At 36.6% G+C, this 20,320-nt stretch overlaps 1 protein-coding gene across 3 annotated transcripts in view; it reads left to right on the forward strand.

Moving 5' to 3' along the window:
* Positions 1 to 20,320, forward strand: part of HGSNAT (heparan-alpha-glucosaminide N-acetyltransferase) — a 42,104-nt gene that overhangs the window by 5,710 nt on the left and 16,074 nt on the right. For all 3 annotated transcript variants that reach the window (XM_074209066.1, XM_074209067.1, XM_074209068.1), the window contains exons 2-10: positions 1,768 to 1,883; positions 7,420 to 7,556; positions 7,777 to 7,898; positions 8,790 to 8,859; positions 12,262 to 12,331; positions 13,360 to 13,469; positions 15,769 to 15,845; positions 16,717 to 16,747; positions 17,990 to 18,150. In XM_074209066.1, the coding sequence (XP_074065167.1) occupies positions 1,768 to 1,883; positions 7,420 to 7,556; positions 7,777 to 7,898; positions 8,790 to 8,859; positions 12,262 to 12,331; positions 13,360 to 13,469; positions 15,769 to 15,845; positions 16,717 to 16,747; positions 17,990 to 18,150 (894 nt within the window). The remainder of the gene's footprint in view (positions 1 to 1,767; positions 1,884 to 7,419; positions 7,557 to 7,776; positions 7,899 to 8,789; positions 8,860 to 12,261; positions 12,332 to 13,359; positions 13,470 to 15,768; positions 15,846 to 16,716; positions 16,748 to 17,989; positions 18,151 to 20,320) is intronic.

Consider the following 20,320-nt stretch of genomic DNA (forward strand, 5'->3'; position numbering starts at 1 on the left):
CAGCAATCATTATTTTATTCCCAAGAGAATAGACTCAGAAAGAAAGATGGAGATAGCAAATTTTTCCTTTGAGCATGTGATGGACAGATCTTGGTCCTAGAGTAAGGAAGACCCCAGTTCAAATTTAGATTCATACACTTCATAACTCTGGAAGCTAGGTGGCACCATAGTATGTGAAGGCCCCGGGGCCTGGAGTCAGGAAGACTCATCTTCCTGACTTCAAATTTGACCTCAGATATTTAAGTAGTTGTGTGACCCTGGGCAGGTCACTTAACCCTGATGCTTCATCTGTAAAATGAACTGGAGAAGGAAATGACAAGGGACTCCAGTCTCTTTGCTAAGAAAACCCCAAATGGAGTTACAAAGTGTTGGAAACAACTGAACAACAACTTAGTAGCTAGTTTTGCATTACCTTCATTTCTAAATATGCTCTTTCTTGTGCTGGATATCCCTTTCCAAGGATATTTATAAGCCAGATAGAATCTAGAGGAAATTTACCTGAGTAATGTGGAGGTTAGAGACCTCGGATAGGAGGAACAATGGAAGAAATTGGAGATTTTGCCTTGAAGAAGAAGACTTGGGGGACATGATAACTATTTTTATGTATTTGAATAGCTATCATGGGAAAGAGAGCTTCACAGGGTAAGATTAGGAGCAATGAATTAGTGGAAATGACACAGAAGACTTAGGATCAATTTGAGGAAAGACTTATGGAAAAGTAAAATTGGTTACCCATTCCTTGTGGTCTTCAGGTGGAAACTGGATAGTCTCTTGTCAGGAATGCTGCAATGAAGGGGGTTCTTGAAAGTCTGGGAGCACAACCTCATCCATTCTTGCGATGCATTCAACCTTTTTCTTTCTGCAGCCTTTAAACTGGTCAAAAGACAACTGATGGTAATTTGGTAGTTAGTTATTTAGTGTTTCTTATTTTTTTATTTGCGAAATTTATAGGAACTTCTCTGGTCTCTGAATGCTTTAATGAACATCAGAAGGAGCAGGCAGACTACTGTAACACAGTGATACTCTCTTATGTGTATTAGCCTTGGAAATGATAAAAGTGGATACAGGATTGGACCAGGATTCAGGAAGACCTGAGATAAAATCCTGCCTTGGATACTTATTGCCAGTTTTCATACACATTTTATTTCATGCTGAGAATTTACTCCTGTCTCATTTCTGCCTATATTTCTTCATGGCACAGCTTGGGTCCTACCTCCTTTATGAAACCTTCCTTGATACTCCCTTTCTCATCTCTCTCTTCCTCATTAGTATATTCTCTCTTTCTCTCTCTCATACTTAATTTTATACTTATATCATACCCCTCCATTAGAATGTAAGCTCTTTTAAATCAGGAATGATTTTTCTTTTTATTTATTAATTTTTTTTGCAAGGCAAGTGGGGTTAAGTGACTTGCCCAAGGCCACACAGCTAGGTAATTATTAAGTGTCTGAGACTGGATTTGAATCCAGGTACTCCTTACTCCAGGGCTGGTGCTTTATCCACTGCGCCACCTAGCCACCCCTCTTTTTTATTTTTAATGGTACATAGAAGAGTGCTTAACTTATAGGAGAGACTTAATAAATGTTAAATTGAAATATAAAATGTGACAGGAGATCCAAAAAAACCTGTGTTGAGGGAGGAAATAGTCTTAGAACAAATTTTGAAGAACACTGGTTTGGAACCAACATTCTAATTTGTGTACCTTTTCTGGAAGAATAGCTCTAATTTGTGCTGTTTTATTTCCTTTTTCATCTTAATTGGTACCAGATCTCAACAAAAGAAAGTTCCCGGAATTGAAGATGGATCAGGCATTATTAATTATCCACAATGAATTTCTCCATGGAGATTTAAATGTCTACTGGCTTTCTGACCACTGTTATCAAGTAAGTGTATTCTTAATTTATATTTTATTTTAGGCAAATTAATTTTAATTCCTAATGCCTCTTAAACCCATATAATTATTTTTCTAGCTTTTTTTTAAAAGAAAGGCACCAAAGTGCAAAAGAAAGAGTATTTGATTCTGAAGTCAGGAAGACTTGGGTTCCAGTGTTACCTTGTAGTTTGAAGGGTGGGTGCCTAGCAGTATTCATGTTGTATACTAAACTACAAAGCTATAATCTTGGAACTGGATAAGAAATAAGCGAGATTGATCAAGTGCAAAAGAAAGAGTATTCGATTTTGAAGTCAGGAAGACTTGGGTTCTGATGTTACCTTGTAGTTAGAAGGTGGGTGCCTAGCAGTATCACTTTGTATACTAAACTACAAAGCTATAATCTTGGGACTGGTAAAGAAACAAGAGAGATTGATTAGTGGGACAGATAGCTATATAGAAGCAAATGAGCACAGTATTCTTGTTTTTGATTGACCTGAAGACCCTAACTTTTGGGGAAGGATTCATCATTTGGCAGAAATTGTTGGGCAATCTTATCATCTTATGCCATTTTATGGAAGAGACATGATTTAGAAGTAAAGGATGACATCATGGAGAAAATAGAAGGACATGGAAATTACCTCAGATAGAAGAATTTGTGATCAACAAGAGATAAGAGAAGTTTACAGGAGGAAAAACAGACAGTTTTGGTTATATAAAAGAAAAAGTTTTTGCAGCTAAAAATGAGCAGAGAAGCAATAAATTGACTGGGGGGGATCTTTGTATCTAGTTTATGTAATAAGTTCTCATTTCTAAGGTATATAGTGAACTGATTCAAATTTGTAAGAATAAGAGCCATTTGGGGGCGGCTAGGTGGCGCAGTGGATAGAGCACTGGCCTTGGAGTCAGGAATACCTGAGTTCAAATCCAACCTCAGACACTTAATAATTATCTAGCTGTGTGGCCTTGGGCAAGCCACTTAACCCCATTGCCTTGAAAAAAAAAGAATAAGAGCCATTCCTCAATTGATAAATCATCAAAGGATATGATAGATGTTTTTCAGAGGTAGCCATATGAAAAAAATGCTCCATCACAAATAATTAGAGAAGTGCATATTAAAACAACTTGGAGGTTCTACCTCACACTCATCAGATTGGCACAACTGACAAAAAAGAAAAATGACAAATGCTAGAGGGGCTCTGGGAAAATGAAGTACAATGATGGGTGATGCTATGAACTGGTTCAGCCAGCTTTCTGGAAAACAATTTGGAACACTGGCTAAGAAGTTATCAAAAGTGTATACCCAGGGGTGGCTAGGTGGCATAGTGGATAAAGCATCGGCCCTGAAGTCAGGAGTACCTGGGTTCAAATCCGGTCTCAGACACTTAATAATTACCTAACTGTGTGGCCTTGGGCAAGCCACTTAACCCCGTTTGCCTTGTAAAAAAACCTAAAAAAAAAGTGTATACCCTCTGATCTGGCAGTACTGCTATTAGGTCCATCCCAAAGAGATTAAAGGGACACATATGTACAAAAATATTTATGGCGATCCTTTTTATCATGACAAAGAATTAGAAATGGAGGAGGTACCCTTATGTTGGAAATGATTGAACAAATTATGTATATGAATGTGATGGAATACTATTGTTCTATTAGAAATGTTAAAGAAAAAGATTACAGGATAACCTGAGAAGATTTGTATGAACTGATGCAAAGTGAAATGAAATACAAAATATATTTCTGCATCAGCCTTATTCTGAAACAAATAAAAAGCAAGAAAAATAAAGGGAAAAAAAATTATGCTTCAGTCTTCACTCTCAGACCATCAGCTCTCTCTCTCTCTCTGGAGGTGGATAGTATTTAATATCATGAATCCTTTGGAATTGTGGTGGATTATTGTGTTGATTATAGTAACTAAGTGACCCACCATAATTCTGAAGGACGCATGATGAGACACGCTACTTATCTCTAGCAGTTGACTGGCCCTCTCTCTGCTCCTCACACACAACACTCCCTGCCTTTGCATGGGGAACTGACTGCCCTCCATGTGTGGGAATGAACTCCCTCCTTACATGGCCTCATGTAGCATCATCTTCAGGAAGCCTTTTCTTATCCCTCCAAATGCTGTGTCTTCCTTCCTAGGAGGGGGATTGTATTTAACAAATTGTATGTATTTATATATTTATACAAATGTTCTATATACTTATTTTTTTCATGTGCTAATTGCTTCTTTCATTAGGATGTAATCTCTCTGTGCATGGGGATTGTTTAGTTCTATGTATTTGTATTCTCACTGCCTAGCTCAGTTTGGCACATAGCAGATTCTTAATATTTGATTAATTGATAAGTACATGAGTATTTTGTAAATATCTTGTATTCATATATATATATATGTATACATTGTATACATATATATATGTTTAAGTTGCAGATAAACTCCTTGAAAGCAGGAATCATTCCATTTTTGTCTTCTGCATCCTCGGCTTCTGGAACTTAAATTCTTGTGACTGATTGATCAATTGCCATATCAAGTCTGTGATGATAATATTTGACAACTTCTGACATTCTTTTATGACCATCTCTATGGTATTCCTCTCCATTACTGACCCTTGGTTCTAATTTTGTACATATCTTTTTTTTGGGATGGTGATGGGGGGAGGAAGAATAGTGATAGGGTATCTTGGCCTTTTGATTTTATTGATGTAAGGAATGCCAGTGAAACAAGTCACTCTACCACTGAAGATGGGCAACTGTCAGCAATTTATAGTCTTAGAGAATTGCTTGGGAGTGTTGAGAGGTGGCAACTTTCACAAGGTTACACATTCAATATGATGAATGGCAGAACTTGAACCCAGATTTTTTCCAACTCTTAGGTCAGCTAACTTGCTCTCTAGACTATTCTATTCTACTTCTCACCATAGATTGGTTAGGGAGTTGCTTTGACTAGCTCATTGGTTTCTTCAGAAAACTCCCTTATTTTCATTTGAATTGTTTTTCTTTTGTGTCTTAGAATTTCATTTCTGAGAACTTTGCTTCTCCTGGACTTGCTTATAAAATTTTATACTATGGAATACCACCTGTTCTTTTTCCTACTTTTTTTGAAATCTACTACCCCAAGATCTAAGTCTTCCCACTTCCTTTTCCTTTTCTATCACAGAATTTAAGCTAAGATGGAACTTCCTCCCAAGGTTCTCATCACCTAGCAACCAGTTCTTTCTTGTTGACAAGAATCAGATCCAGACTAGAATCTGCCCCCCCCCTTTTTTAGTTCCTGTTCCTTTTGAAAGATAACATCCCTATGGCAAATGAAGAAATCAACCACTCTGTTTTTGGTTGAAAGAACTTCAGCTGACATAAAGATAATTAAAGTCTGCTATTACTATTCTATCCTGTGTTTTATGAGTTTCTTGTCTAGCAACAACAATGACACTACCATGGTCAGTGTGCTAGATTTTAGGTAGAGGGGAGGTTTTAATTAGGAAGAATAGTTTCTGTGTTGTCCAAAAATGTCACTTTCTTGAATTTCCTTATTAAGTCTAGGTTGGCAATAATAATGTTGTTCAGTCGTTTTCAGAAGTGATTGACTCTTCATGACCTCATTTGGGATTTTCTTGACAAAGATACTGGAGTGTTTTGCTCTTTTTCTTTTCCAGCTTATTCTACAAATGAGGAAACTGAGTCAGACAGAGTTCAGTGACTTGTCCAAGTAATTATTTTAGGCTGGATTTGAATTTAGGTTTTCCTGACTCCATGTCTGCTACTTTATCTGCATTACCTACTTGCTGTGGCAATAGTACACTCAGGTTACAAATATGGCTTCTGTTTAACCTAATGATGAGCTTTGCCTCAGTTCTCTCTTGAAGCTTCTAATCTTTCTAATATTCTGTGTTGTACTACCCCTGTCTCTTCCCTGACTTTTCCCTTAGATTGTTTCATTTGAATAAGGCAACTCTTCCAGAGTCATGTTCTAGTCATGAATCTCATTCTACCAAATATGTTACTAAGTTAAATTTTCCTTTTTGTTTTAGGCTCATTGGTTTGTTTTGTTTATTACCCATACTTTGGGCATTTTAAAAAAAAATATGACTATGAACTTCATTATTGTCTTATTTTCCTTAATTCTGTCCTTATTGAATTTCTGAGTATATCTCTTGGTATTTTTTTTTAAATATATTTTGTCTATTCTCTGTGGTATCTTGCTTGGTGATAGTGAATAGGCAATTTTCTCCTTCCTTTCTTCCTTTTAAGTTTTGCTAAGGCAATGAGGTTAGGTGACTTACCTAAGATCACACAGTTAGATAATTATTAAGTGTTTGAGCTCAGATTTGAACTCAAGTCCTCCTGACTTCAGGGCCAGTGCTCTATCCACTGCACCACCTAACTGCTCCCCCTTTTAATTTTAATGTCCTTTTTGCTAGATTTCAAAACTTGAAGCAAATATATTATGACTAGCACATGTATACTTCATCTCTGGCTAGGAGGCTCTTATTCTTCTATTTTAAGTCATGGTTTAGAAATTCAATTCCCATTCTTAAATCTCATCTTCTTAACCAACTATATGTTCACTTTCCAATTTTGCCAACCTCTTCTGAAATCCTTGCCTTGCAGGAATGATGAAAACAACACCTAATGACTTTAGTTTTCTTCTCTGAGTCTAGATTCCTCTTGGCCAGTAGCATTTGTGTCCAGGTTAATCACCAAAAGTAGGTAGCACTTATCTCAGTTGACTAGTCTGAAGAGAGATTCTTTACTGTGTCTTGGATGTGTACCCTGGGGAGGCAGCCAAAGCAGATTTCTACTGTTGTTATCATGTCAACCAACAGTTGCCTTAACACCTCTCAGCAATGAATCACCATCTCCTCCTCCTCTTCTTTTCTTCTTACTGGCTGATCTTTGATTTCTCAGTGTTTATATATTCACATTATTAGTCCCTAGGGAACATATTTCCTCTTTAGAATGTCCATTCAATTCTTCTTTGAGAAGAGTTTCATCCAAGTTTCAGATCTGATAACTTTATAGTAAAGTCTTATGTCTGTATTTCTATTCTCAATTGCCTTTTTTAAAAGTAAAAATGATTTCTATGGAAAGTGAAATACTGCAATATTTCAAAATGTGTAAGTAACTGTATGACTGGGGATTATAGAAGAGTATTCAATAGATGTGATTTCCCTTCATTTGTAAACACTTAGATGAAAACAAGATGTGGTGGATGACTTTCAAGTCCAGGTCTTTTTTTACAGCTATCTACATGTGTACATGTCCACCTATACGATTATGTAATCAAAAATATAAAAAAAACATTTCTCAGAACAATTGCAAAATTTTCAAAACCATATGAATGAATGCTCCAAGTCATTAATAATAAAAGTAATACAAGTCAAAACCACCCCTGCAAATTGATACAGGGGACAACTCTGGGGGCGGGGGGAGAAGAAGGGATCCATGAAGTCACTCCGATGTAGGAAGACATCAATACAAACTTATTTTTAAAAAGCCAGCCAACTTTAAAACTCCCCAACGCCCTTCCTTCTTGTGCTTTATTTTTATAGTGCTTGTATCAGTTTCTGGTGTCCGTTCCGGTGAGTCCCAAACCTGGACACCCTAGCATTGCAGCAGTTGCAGTGAGCTCTCAGCACCCTGTCACCTTGCTCCTAAATGATACCTTGGAAAAGAAAGAGATTTGCCGGTCTGTACCTCCTTTGATGTTGACCTATCTCGATAAAAATCTGCATTTTCTTTCCACCCTCCTCATACCTTTTTCCTTCCCTTTCAAACACATCTCCATATTGTTCTTGGTCTCCAGCAGTCATAACCTTCTGCAATGAACATATTTGTCAAATTCCAACTCAGTTTCTAAATTTCTTTTCTTTGCTTTTTTAAATTGTTATTTTCCTAATTCTTTGCAGGATACATTATGTTTTTGGAGAATTTGGAAACTATTCTCTCTGGGTAAAACCTCATTATGGTGGTGTCAGCCAGTTATCCTGTGACATGGTCGTCAATGAAAGTCCAGTCAACAGCAACTTTCGTATGTACCCATTTGTTGTTTATTTAACTTAGCCAGAAAATGTTTTCAATTTTGGGATGCTGCTTGGAAAGAGTAGTAGCACATAATGCTTTCTGGGTAATTTAAAATCCAAATTGTAGAGCTCATCTTAGATCATTAGAGCTAACATAATATGGTGGATAGAGTATTGGACTTGGAGTAAGGGAGACCAGGATCGACTCTTCTCTCAAATATTTGTTAGCTCTGTTACCTTGGGCAAATTAACACTTTTGAGCCTCCGTTCCCTCATTTGTAAATTAAAGATGATAATATCACTTATCCCAGGGTTGTTGTGAGCATCAAAGGAGATAATATAGTAAGTGCAGCATTCCATGAATGTCAGCTATTGTTATGAAGTTTTTGTTTAGATTTTTAGTGAAAAATGAGTGGAATAGTATTAGTTACTGAACTTAAAACTGAATAGAACAAAAAAAAAGTGAAAGATAGAAATATAGAAATAGAAGCATTAGACCAAAAAAAAATCTTACTTTGATTTAGGATTAGGATAAAGAGGTTCCTGTCCATTTCATATGAGACCATCCAGAATCTTTCATTCTCTGACAATTCTGGAGGTAGAATTTGTCATTCAAGTATATTTCTTAGTTTAGCTGCATTTCAAGTGAGTAAACTGTAGCTATGAGGCATTAATAAGTAGATTTCACCTGTTAATACCCTTTGTTTTTTTCTCCTTTGCTCATAGGAAATTTAAGCGTAGAAATGTGGGGTTCCCCTATTAATAGTTTTATATTGCAGTTTTTTTCAGGAATGCTTTATGCCTCTTATAAATTAAAAGTAACTTTATGGATTACAATGATGTGACTATTTATAATGTTGACATTATTTGTGATGGTATTCTTTTTTTTCTTCATACAGCAATCTACATTGCATTCCTTATTTATATAGCAATCCTCATTTCCTCATCCGTAGGAAATTTCTTTGTGAAGTAAGTAGAAATTGTTGGGAGTGGGATAAGGTAGACACTCGGAGAAAGTGGGTCATGGCATATTTTGTATTTTGATAAAGGCTTGTTTTCACTATTTTATAGGTCTTATAATCATGTCATACCTTCCCCTCAAAGTACCAAAAAAAACACTAAGCTCCAAACAGCAAAAATCTTGATACCCTAAACTCAACCAATTATTTATTTTTTTAAACAGAAGTCATTATATTTTGTATATATCTCTATAGAGATCTCTGGAAATTGTAGGAGGTGTCTCCCAAGCTTGGAAAAAAAAAACAAAAAAACTCGAAACAATCCTCTTTCTTCTCTGGTGCTAAGCTTCCACATCTTCCCTGCTTTCCACCATTCCACAGCAGGGTAGGATGGGAAAAGAGAGACTGGACTTCTTCTTGGCTTTTTCTTGGTTAGTGTTAGGATAGGAAGTCTGCTATCTAGTGTTTTTAGAAGAGTGATTTTTGACTTTGTATTAGGATGGATTGAGGTTCTGGGAGGGATCAAAAAGATGTTGAAAATGGGAGAGAAGAAGAGTGCTCATAAGAAAAAATGAGAAGGGGAGGGTAGGAGGAGGAGAGCTATTTTAAAACTTGTTTGCTTGGAATTTTAATAAGTACTATTTCTTTCAAGTTGAAATGAAGCTTATTTTGCCTAAATTCTAAATAGAATTTTTGTCTCACAAGGTTGGTACTGATCTTCTCTTGTCAAAACAGGAGAACAGATTTGTTATAACAGAATCTAATGACTCTCAGCCGTACTGAAGCCTTTAAATCCCTAAGAATGTCAAGTAGTCTAGGAATGTCATGAAGAAAAAAATTATAATTTGTATTTTACATAATGTAGAAGAATAATGCTCTTTAAAAAATGATTTCATGGAAGAATGGGAGAAAATGGGAAAAATTAGGAAGTAACCAAAAAAAAGAATATAGGCAAAGCTCCACTTTACACATTAGATAGAGCTTCTGGAAACTTTTTGGTAAATTACATTCTTACATATCAAAGACACTTGAGATTTGTTATTTTTAAAAAGTCAAATTAAAAAATTTTATGATGCAAAAATCATATCTTCATTTGTACAGTTTTGATACATATAAATTGCTTTGTAATCATACAAATACAATATTATTATTACTAAGTTCACATTTTTTTCATATTACATTTGATATACATACAAATAAGTATGAACCAGGATAGTCTGTGAAAGGGTCAAAGGTTAACTCCAGAAAAAATTATAATAAAAATTCTAGCATTATATAGCCTTATGTTCTTCCCTTCAAGATTAAGTTTGCCTTTTCAGTGTGCTTTTTAATGGATATACATTAGGGAAGGTTAGCTCTCTTACCCATTATAATTTTCATTGAGCATTATGCTTTTTAAAGTGGCAGCTGACCAAGAGAAAATCGTTGCAAGAATAAGAAGAGGTTGTATGGCAGAGTCCTGAGTTGGGAGTCTGAGGGTCTTGGTTCAAATCCTGTTGCAGTCAGTCACTTAATAGCTATGTAACTTTGGAAAAACACTTAACATCCCTGGACTTTATTTTCCTCATGTGAGAATGAGAGGCTTGAACTAATTGATTTTGAAGGACCTAACATTCTGAGTCTTTGACCCTATGATCTTAGGCCTTTGGGTGAATGATTTTCTCTTGGAATAGTAATTTGATTTTTATGATTTGTAAGTAGGTGATAGTATAAACACTCCTTTCTTAGTGGAAAATGATGGTCTTTTTATCATGTGATCCTCTTATGATTTGATTCTCAGACAGAATCATGAAGGGAACATGAAACAAATCAGCAGAAGTTGGTAGTAAATATTAATTTTGGCAAGTCTTGGGAGATTCTCTGTTAGGTTATGGGTATATGACTTGGGAAGACATCAGATTTCTCTACTATTGTTAACAAGGAGAGCTATAGTAGCCTTGATTCCTCTAAGTAAGGCATCAGTAACTTCTCTTTTTCTCTTCCTTCTGTGACCATTTGATTTTTGGGAATGAATGTTTCTCCATGTGTAAGGAAAAATCAGACAAATTGTTTTAACATCCTAATTTCCCCTTTTTTAAATTAAATTTTTCTTTTTTATGATGAGCTTGACAAATATTGACAGACATGAATGTTTTAATATACAAAGAGAAAAATTGTATTTGAGACTGAACTTCAGTTCCAGTTTTTAAGTATGTATTAAAATTAATGAGGGTAACAAAGTTACCCTGATTTTCTGTGTACTTTTCTGAACTCTATTCTGTTCTCTTTTGTGGTTTTTGAATGTTTCATTGGCTTTTATTTCTGTTCCTTTTTTGGTATTACTATCACAAACCACCAATACCCTTCCTTCCCACCTTCCAACTCCTCAGTCTTCAAATAAAAGACTTCCTTTGTAATTAATGTGGTCAAGCAAAACAGATTGACACTTTGGCCATATCTCATTCTGTATCTTTAGTTCATCTCCTTTTAAATCTCAGGTTTCTCCAAATTTATCATTTTCATATCATTTCTTAAAGCACTATACTCCATTTCATTACACTCATCTACAATAATTTTCCCAGTCATTTTCCCAAACTAAGTGGGAACCCACTTAGTTTCCAGTTCTTTATGGTTACTGTTAATATTATATATGTGTAATTTCCATCTGTCTTTGATATCTCTAGGGGTATGTGTATAAAAGGGTATGCTTATTTTAGTAATCTTGGGAGGGCCATAGTTCCAAATTTATTTACAGGGTGGTTGAACCAATTCTCAGCTCCATCAACAGCACATTATTGTGTCTTTCCTCCCATGCCACTTCCTATAGCTACTATTTTCATTTTTTTTGTTATCCTTATCTTCCTGATGGTTATAAGATGGAATCTTAAGAGTCATTTTATTAATTTCTTTTAATTATTCATTAAGGACTATTTAACTCTTTTTCATAGGATGATGGAGTTAAGTATAAGTGGGGAGATTTGTGAAAGCAAACATTTGAAGATTTTATGCTGACTCATCAACAAAAATGTCAATGAAATTTGCATAAAATATGAATGCTTATAGGAAGCTCAGGTTTCCTTGTTTTGTTTTATAAGATAAAGGCCAGGGGTGGCTAGGTGGTGTAGTGGATAAAGCACCGGCCCTGGAGTCAGGAGTACCTGGGTTTAAATCCGGTCTCAGACACTTAATAATTACCTAGCTGTGTGGCCTTGGGCAACCGCTCAACCCCATTTGCCTTGCAAAAACCTAAAAAAAAAAAAAAAAAAAGATAAAGGCCACATATTTTTGTGAAAGATTTCTTCTTGCTTTATTTTAGGCTGTATCAGTAATTTCAAACTCTGCATTGTTATGTCCTAATATGAATTAATTTAATAAAGGGTATAATTTTGAGGAAAATGGAGTGTGCTAAGAGGGAATATTCATTTATTTACAGACTTGATCCTGTTCGGAATTGGCTGTACAAAAAGATGAATCCCAGAGAAACTGATCGTCTTATTAATTCTGTGAGTAACTGGTACACACCAATGTAGTCTTCACTGTCTTCTAAGATTTAGAATTCTAAGATTTAAAGTTTTTTTTTCCCCCAAATGTAATAATTATAGCTTCTAGTTTAATAGTTCTTATCCGTATTTGTGGCATGTTGCTTAACGTCCACCAAAGTTCTACTTCATCATTGAGTAGAAATGAGCTTGTGTTATGAAAGGCAATATAATCAGAGTCTACAGTTTTAAGTCCAGGACCTGGGACGGACAATGTGTTTGTCTGCTGAGAACTAGACTTAATACATTCAGGAACTATTTTTGGCTGTAGCAACTTGAAGATGATGAGAGGTTGTGGAAGGGACCTTTGTATCAATTAGGTCCTTGAAGGGTGCTCTGCTTTTACTTTTTTGTACTGACATAGTACTGGCTGGCATTGGGTAAAATGAGTTTATTTCAGTCCAGTATTACATGGTCATGTCTTTAAATGTGACCCATGGACAAAGTTTTTTTTTTCCGTTTCGTTTTTAAATTTATTTTTATTAAAGGTATTATTTGAGTTTTACGATTTTCCCCCCAAATTGCTCCACCCCCCCCCCCCCCACGGAAAGCACTCTTTCAGTCTTTACTTTGTTTCCATGTTGTACCTTGATCCAAATTGGGTGTGATGAGAGAGAAATCATGTCTTTAAAGAGGAGAAGAGAAGTCTGAGGTAACAAGATCAGACAATAAGATATCTGTTTTTTTCTAAATTTTCTAAAATTGAACTTTGTTCAAACTCCACAGATCCTTATCTAGATACAGATGGCACTCTCCTTTGCAGACAGCCCAAAATTGTTCCCGATTGTTGCACTGATGGAATGAGTGAGTCCTTCAAGGTTGAACATCACTCCCATGTTGCTGTTAGGGTGTACAGTGTTTTTCTGGTTCTGCTCATCTCACTCAGCATCAGTCACCCATGGACAAAGTTAGGAAAACATCAAAAAAAAGTTAAAAACTGAGCCAAGAGATCAAGCAACTAACACATTTTCTATTTTCTTTTGTTCCTGAAGGAGCTGGGCTCTCCAACCAGAGCAGAGTCTTATAGTAGTGACCTGCAGCTTGAAGCGTGGAGGCTGACCCCTCCAGTGCATCGCCTTCGCTCTCTAGACACATTCAGAGGGTAAGTGGGAATTTCCTTAAAATCTTGCACCCTTTGGGAACTCTTGGGTGTGATGGAAGGTATTAGGTATGACGTGATTGTTGTTTTGCTTCAGCTGTCTAAGTTACTTGCTTTCTAAATTTAGCTCATTCTGCTCTCGTTGGCTCGTTTCTCCTCCTCATCCTATCTTGATTTTCTCAGTGTAGGGATGTGCAAGTGAAGAAACTCTGTCTAATAATGCAGATCTACCAGCATTCTCAGTCTGAATTGTTTTAGGCACTGAGAAGTTGGGCTGGAATCTCAATCTTTCTGACTCAAAATATTTTTCTGCCCTTTTTTGGGGGGAGGCAATTGGAGTTAAGTGACTTGTCCAGGGACACACAGCTATTAAGTGAGACTGAATTTGAACTCAGGTCTTCCTGACTCCAGGGCTGGTGCTTTATCTACTGTGCCACCTAGCTGCTCTGAAGTTCATTGATTTTAAAAATTAAAAATACATTAAATTCATCATTAAATTCAATGAGGCAACAAGGAGGTACAGTAAAGTGTATTGGACCTGGAATCAGAAAGAACTAAGTTCCATTTCTGCCTTAGACACTTCCTAGATATATGACCCCAGACAAGTCAATTAACTTTTGTCTTAGTTTCCTCATCTATAAAATGGAGATTTTAATAGCTCCTTACATACCAGAGTTGTTGAGAAGTTCTGTAAAAATGCTCGCTATTATTTTATTCAGTTCAGCCCAGTTTCCAGGCTGTCAGAGTCACTTTGAATCTTAACTTGACTGATTCTGTCACTCATTGTGTTTGTTATCCCTCCCAGTTTTATGTCACTGCCAAATTAAATTAATAAGCATGCCCCTTACACTTTTACCTAAGCCATTAACCAAAATAATAACGCACAGATCCCTAGGGCATTCCACTGGAGACTTCCTTCCAAATAGAAATGTAACTATTACTGACTCTTGAATCTCCCCACCAGTATTGTCATCTAGTCCAGGAGAATAGTGTGAGAGACTTGATTTTCAGGCCCTGAATCCTGGTATCCCTCCACATCTGATATATACTTTGTCATTTTAACCTATCAAATCTCATTTATCCTTGAAGTCTTGAAAAGCTTCTTGATTCCCTCATCTAGATGTGACCTTTCTTTCCTTAAACATTTAATGATGCTTGATCTCTCTCTGTTATATTTGCCATAATCCAATTAATATTGCAGTTGTTTGTGTTCTTGTGTTATCTCTGCTTGCGCCAAGGTTCTAATTAGAGCAGCTTGGGGCACAGTCAGGATAGTGCAGCTGGGTCTGGCATCAGGAGGACTCTTTGTCCTGGCTGTAGATACTTAGTAACTAACTTAACCTGGACAAGTCCCCAACGCTGTTTACTTCAGTGCCCTCATCTGTAAAATGGACTGGAGAAGGAAATGGTGAACTGCTCCAGTATCCTTGCCAAGAAAACTCCAAATAGGGTCAGGAAGAGTCAACTGCATAACAGCCACAAAATCCTGAATCTCCAGTGTCTGGTTCAATGTTTTGTACATTATAGGTACTTTATACAACATTGTTGTTATTTTTAAATTAAAATTCAGCATCTTTCAAGACAATTCAGGTGCTTCATTCATTGCCTTTTATTATTGTCCCTCTCTTTTCCCCTTCTGCTCCATCATCCTTCTATCCATTGTCTATTTGGGGAAGGAAGGAGAGTTGTCACAGGGGTATATATATAACTTTATAGTAAAAGTAAGGGTTTTTTTTGTTTGTTTTTAGTTTTTGTGAGGCAGTGGGGTTAAGTGGCTTGTCCAAGGCCACACAGCTAGGTAATTATTAAGTGTCTGAGACCGGATTTGAACTCAGGTACTCCTGACTCCAGGGCCAGTACTCTATCCACTGAGCCACCTAGCTGCCCCTTATAGTAAGAGTAAGTTGCAAACCAAGATGTCTCCAGAATACACCCAAGTCTAATTAACAAGCTGTTATCCTTAGAGGCATCATACCCTTTTCCCCAGTGATAGAGATTAGCATCACTGTACAGTTCCCCTAGTCCATTACAGGTCTTAAGCAATGTAGGTAAAAGAAGACCTTAGAGTGGCTTGTTCTAAAAAGATAGAAGTGGTCAGGCATTCGTACTTCTTCCCCATAAACTCATATGAAGTCAATCAACCAACAAGGGCTCCTCAGTGGCAGGCACCATGATGTTGGGTTGCTGGGAATTGTTAATGCAAGACTTCTCTGTGCAGGTACAAAATGTTTGTATATTGTTAACTCTTACACTATATTGATACATGGACTTGGTATTCTTTGTATTTTCTTTGTTCTTTTAGGATTGCTCTCATCATCATGGTTTTTGTTAATTATGGAGGAGGAAAATACTGGTTCTTCAAGCATGAGAGCTGGAATGGTAAAGTATTTGCTAAAACCTGTATGGCTTATTTCAGTCACCTTTTTGAGAAATATAAAGAACAAAGTCATTTGTCCCACCTTGAATGCAGTAAAAGCAAAGTTCATAACCTTCCTCCTCCATATTGTTTATTTTATAGATGGTTGGTCCTTTGAAGTCAGGTACTTTATGAATCCATGGGCCAATAAGCAAGGTCCAATAATAACAGCGAGTTGCTTTTGTAAGGATTTCTTTGTAAAATACCTCCTGAGGCTCTGCAGGAAAATGACAAGAATTTGGCCTTCTGTTGTCTTTGCCATATTCCATGTCTGTCTTTGTCACAAGCCTTTTGCTCTTGAGTACTATCTTAACAACATCTTAACTTCCAGGTTGCCACTTTTATTGAGATGCTGGGAACTTTGTGACCCTGAATAATTCTTATGAAACCTGGCTTAGGAGTTCATTGAAAAATTGATTAGGATTAACCCTCGGGATACTGCTTTAAATTGCATTCAGTCCTCTAATTCTTTGTTTCTGGATCAGTGCTTTCTCACAGTCTATGCCCACAATGAATGCTTTTGACTCATTGACTTCATAGGGCATAAAGACAGCAAATGATATTTTTTCAGTAGAGTTTTCTTCAAAAAATGTTGAGTGAAGCTTCCAACATTTCTTTCATCTATGGAGGCTTTGTTGATTTGCATAGTTCCATATAGGTCAGAGGGTTAGAGATTCAAAGTGGGAAGATCTAGTTAGTCATCTGGTCTGACACCTTTCTTTTACAGAAGATTAAACTAATGCTTACATGGTAAGGACTCTACAACCAATCTTAAGAATTAGAAAGGATGCTCATTCCAGTCCTCTTTTTCCTTACTGTTGTATTGTTCTCCAGGTTTGACTGTGGCAGACCTTGTGTTTCCATGGTAAGTTGGCAGTGATTTTTTTTTCCCCCTTCATCTACTCTAATGTCTCAATTAACTTCCATCCAGTTAACACCAGTGCTTTGTTTTAAGGCCATTCTTAAGGTTTGTGACATGAACTTTTTGATTCTAGAATTTTTGTGATATCAAATTCCATGTTAGAGGAGACTACATTAATGATTAAAAAACCTTTATTTATTTAATGTATATTTATTAAATTTTTTTATGTGTAATTCTGTGTGAAGGGGCTACACAAAGAAATGAATGTTTCCTGTATTTAGGGATCATATCCCCATTTATGGCTTAGAACATTTGTTGACCTCAGAAAAGAAGCCAAGGGAAGCCAAGGAAAGCAATGCCTGGTCAAGAACCTCTAATAAAAGTTCAGTTAGCTTTCTAGGTTTTGTTTGTTTTAAGTATCAAGGAAGTTTAGTTGAAAAACGAGAAGATGTGATTGAGATATCTTTTTAAAATTTCATTTTAATAAAATTAGCAAGCATTTTTTTCTCTCTTCCTTCCCTTCCTCACCTTCCCTTTGGAAAAAGAAAAAAAAGAAAAACTAAACCCTTGTAACAAATATCCATAGTCAAGCAAAACAAATTTCCCCATTGACTGTGTCCAAGAATAGATATTTCTTTTTTTTTTTTTTGTTTTGTTTTGTTTTTAGGCTTTTGCAAGGCAAATGGGGTTAAGTGTCTTGCCCAAGGCCACACAGCTAGGTAATTTTTAAGTGTCTGAGACTGGATTTGAACCCAGGTACTCCTGACTCCAAGGCTGGTGCTTTATCCACTACGCCACCTAGCCGTCCCCAAGAATAGATATTTCATTCTGCATCTTGAGTCTATAGCTTCTCTATTAAGAAATTGGTAGTTGTTTCCTTGTTAGTCTTCTGGAGTAATGATTGGTCATTGCGTTGATCTGAGTTGCAGATACCCACTTTGCCTTGTGGTTAGAAAGAAACAATTATTTTCTCTTTTTCTTGGTTCAGGAGCCAAGGGTGGGATTTGTGAAAAAGAGAGAATACAAAAACTTCCAGTTTTTTGTTTCTCCTTCAAAGAGTTTTAAGGGCAAATTATTTGGATTTGAATAACTTCATTCTCTGCTTCTGAACTGCTCAAATAGTTGGTCTGATAGTTCTCACAAATGTGTTTTTATAGCAGAAATTGAAGACTTCTCTAAACCAAAAAACTCATCAGTGGCCCCACCTCTCTATTACTTGTTAACCAGTTCTTTTTTTTCTTTAAGGTTTGTGTTTATTATGGGCTCCTCAGTTGCTCTCTCCTTGAGCTCTATGCTGCGGCGAGGATGTTCCAAATGGAAACTGCTGGGGAAAATCCTGTGGAGGAGTCTTCTGCTCTGTGTGATTGGTATCCTAATTGTGAATCCTAATTATTGCCTTGGACCCTGTGAGTAATTGTTTTATTTCTCTTAAAGAACTGAATGCAAGTTGTAAGATGGAAATTAAATAGTATCATGTAAATTAATTTCAAATATATATTAGCATAATGAAGAATGAACTGATAGGGATGCAATTTCCAGTGCTTTTCTGGATTATCACAGAAAATCAGAGAGATGAAAATGAAATTAGGGGGCATCATGTTGAAAGTCTTTATCTCACAGCTGAGATACAGAGAGATTACGGCTGGCATGGAGTCATCTAGATAGTAGCAGTATCAACATTTCTATACTATAAATATGTAGACACATTTCTGTATGTGTGTACATACACATAGACATATATACATGGTGGTCTATGTGTATATAGGCACACCCATATTTCTTTATATTTATTTATGCATATATATACACATATGAATAAACTACAGAGAGAAAGAGTGAGTTGCTAGATACTGGAGATTCAAAAACCACAGTGAAACACAGTACTTGGCCTCAAGGAGCTTATGTACTAATGGAAGAGATAACATATCATAAATAATATATATAGGATACTGTAGGTGGAGTAGAGGATAACCTTACAGAGGAGGGTACTAGAACCTAAGCCTTATCACTCCTTGGTGTTCTTTCCATTATATTCCAGGGTTACCATTATTTCAGTAATTTCCTAATGAGGGTTTTTTTTGTAGCTGGGGCCCATGAATTCAGCTAGGTGGTATGGTGGATAGAACACTGGGTCTGTAATCAAGAAGACCTAAATTCTAAGCCAGCTTCAGACACTTACAGGTCTGCTTGGTTCAGGTTCTTATCTGTAAAATGGGCTGGAGAAGGATAAAGCAAAACTCACTCCAGTGTCTTGGCCAAGAAAACCTTAAATGGGGTCCTCAGAGTTGGAGGTGACTAAACAATGTGAATTTATCTTTGTTTCCTATTTGTGATTGAGATGCCCTTAAGGAATCATGCCTTTTGATGCAGTTTAATGCTGTTATTTATTACTGGGGTAGGGATCCTGAAGGAAGAGTATGAGGCATAGCATGACATGATCTCTCAGGCTCAACAAAAGGCACTGTGCTTGTTAGTGAAATCTAAGATTCACTGTACAGGCTTATCTGTAGAGATAAGACAAAAGAAACAGATAAGAGAAAGCATTTTGAGTGAGATAAATGGAAAGAACAAAGAGCTGTGTCAGGGGTCAGCAGATGGTCCAGTGTGGCTGGAGCAGAGGGGTCCTTCTAAGGGGCTAATGAGAAATAACATGCGTCCACATGGGGGCAAAGATCTGTGAAGGGCATTGGATCCAGGCTGCAGAGTTTGGCTTCCATTTCTTAGACAGGTAGAAACCAAGGCAAGTCTCAGGTAGAAAAGTAGCATAAGTGAAGTGGTGTTTTAAGGGAATTAATTTAGCAATGATTTATAGGCTAGATGGGATGGTATAGAGACTGGAAGGTAGAGAATTCTCAAAGTTGTTGTAATCATTTGAGTGTGAAGTGAATAAAGAGGAGGAACTAAAGGCTTTAATTAGGAGTAGTCTAAAATAGGGATATAAATAAAAAAGACTGATTTGAAACACTTTGTCAAAGAACAACAGATTGAATGTGGGGAGTAGGTGGTGAGAGGAAGGCAAGTATCAAAGATGACTGAAGATGCTAGCTTGGGTGACTAAGAGGACAGTTGGGACAGGAACTGAAAGTCAGGAGGAGAAGCTAGGTATTGGTTTTTTTTTGTTTTTTTGTGGGGTGCTAGTTAAACACTAGATTTTGAGTTCATTTTTAAATTTATATTTCATTCAATAGAGGCAACATGATGGATTGAAAAGTATCAAATTGAGACCAAGGATCTAAGTTCAAATCCAAACTTTGCTACTTATTACTTGTGTACCTCTGGAAAGTCATTTAAATTTTTTGACCCTTGGTCGTCTCATATTTAAAATGAGGGCTTGGATGAAATGACCTGGCAGTTTCTTTCTAAGCTCTAAATCTACAAACCTAATTCAGCAAGTGTTTATTGATTATTTGCTTAATGCTGCTAAGAGTTGTTGAAGGCAGAAATAAGTATAGTATGCCATGGTTATCTTCCAGAGCTTCAAATCTGCTTGGGGAAATGGGGCCCTCACTGAGTCCCAGCAGTCCAGGGCCATGTGGGGCAATCAGATGCTCCAGGAGCTAGTGGTCAGAGAAGGGG

Source organism: Macrotis lagotis, chromosome 1, assembly GCF_037893015.1.
Source record: "Macrotis lagotis isolate mMagLag1 chromosome 1, bilby.v1.9.chrom.fasta, whole genome shotgun sequence".
Taxonomy (NCBI): Eukaryota; Metazoa; Chordata; class Mammalia; order Peramelemorphia; family Peramelidae; genus Macrotis; species Macrotis lagotis.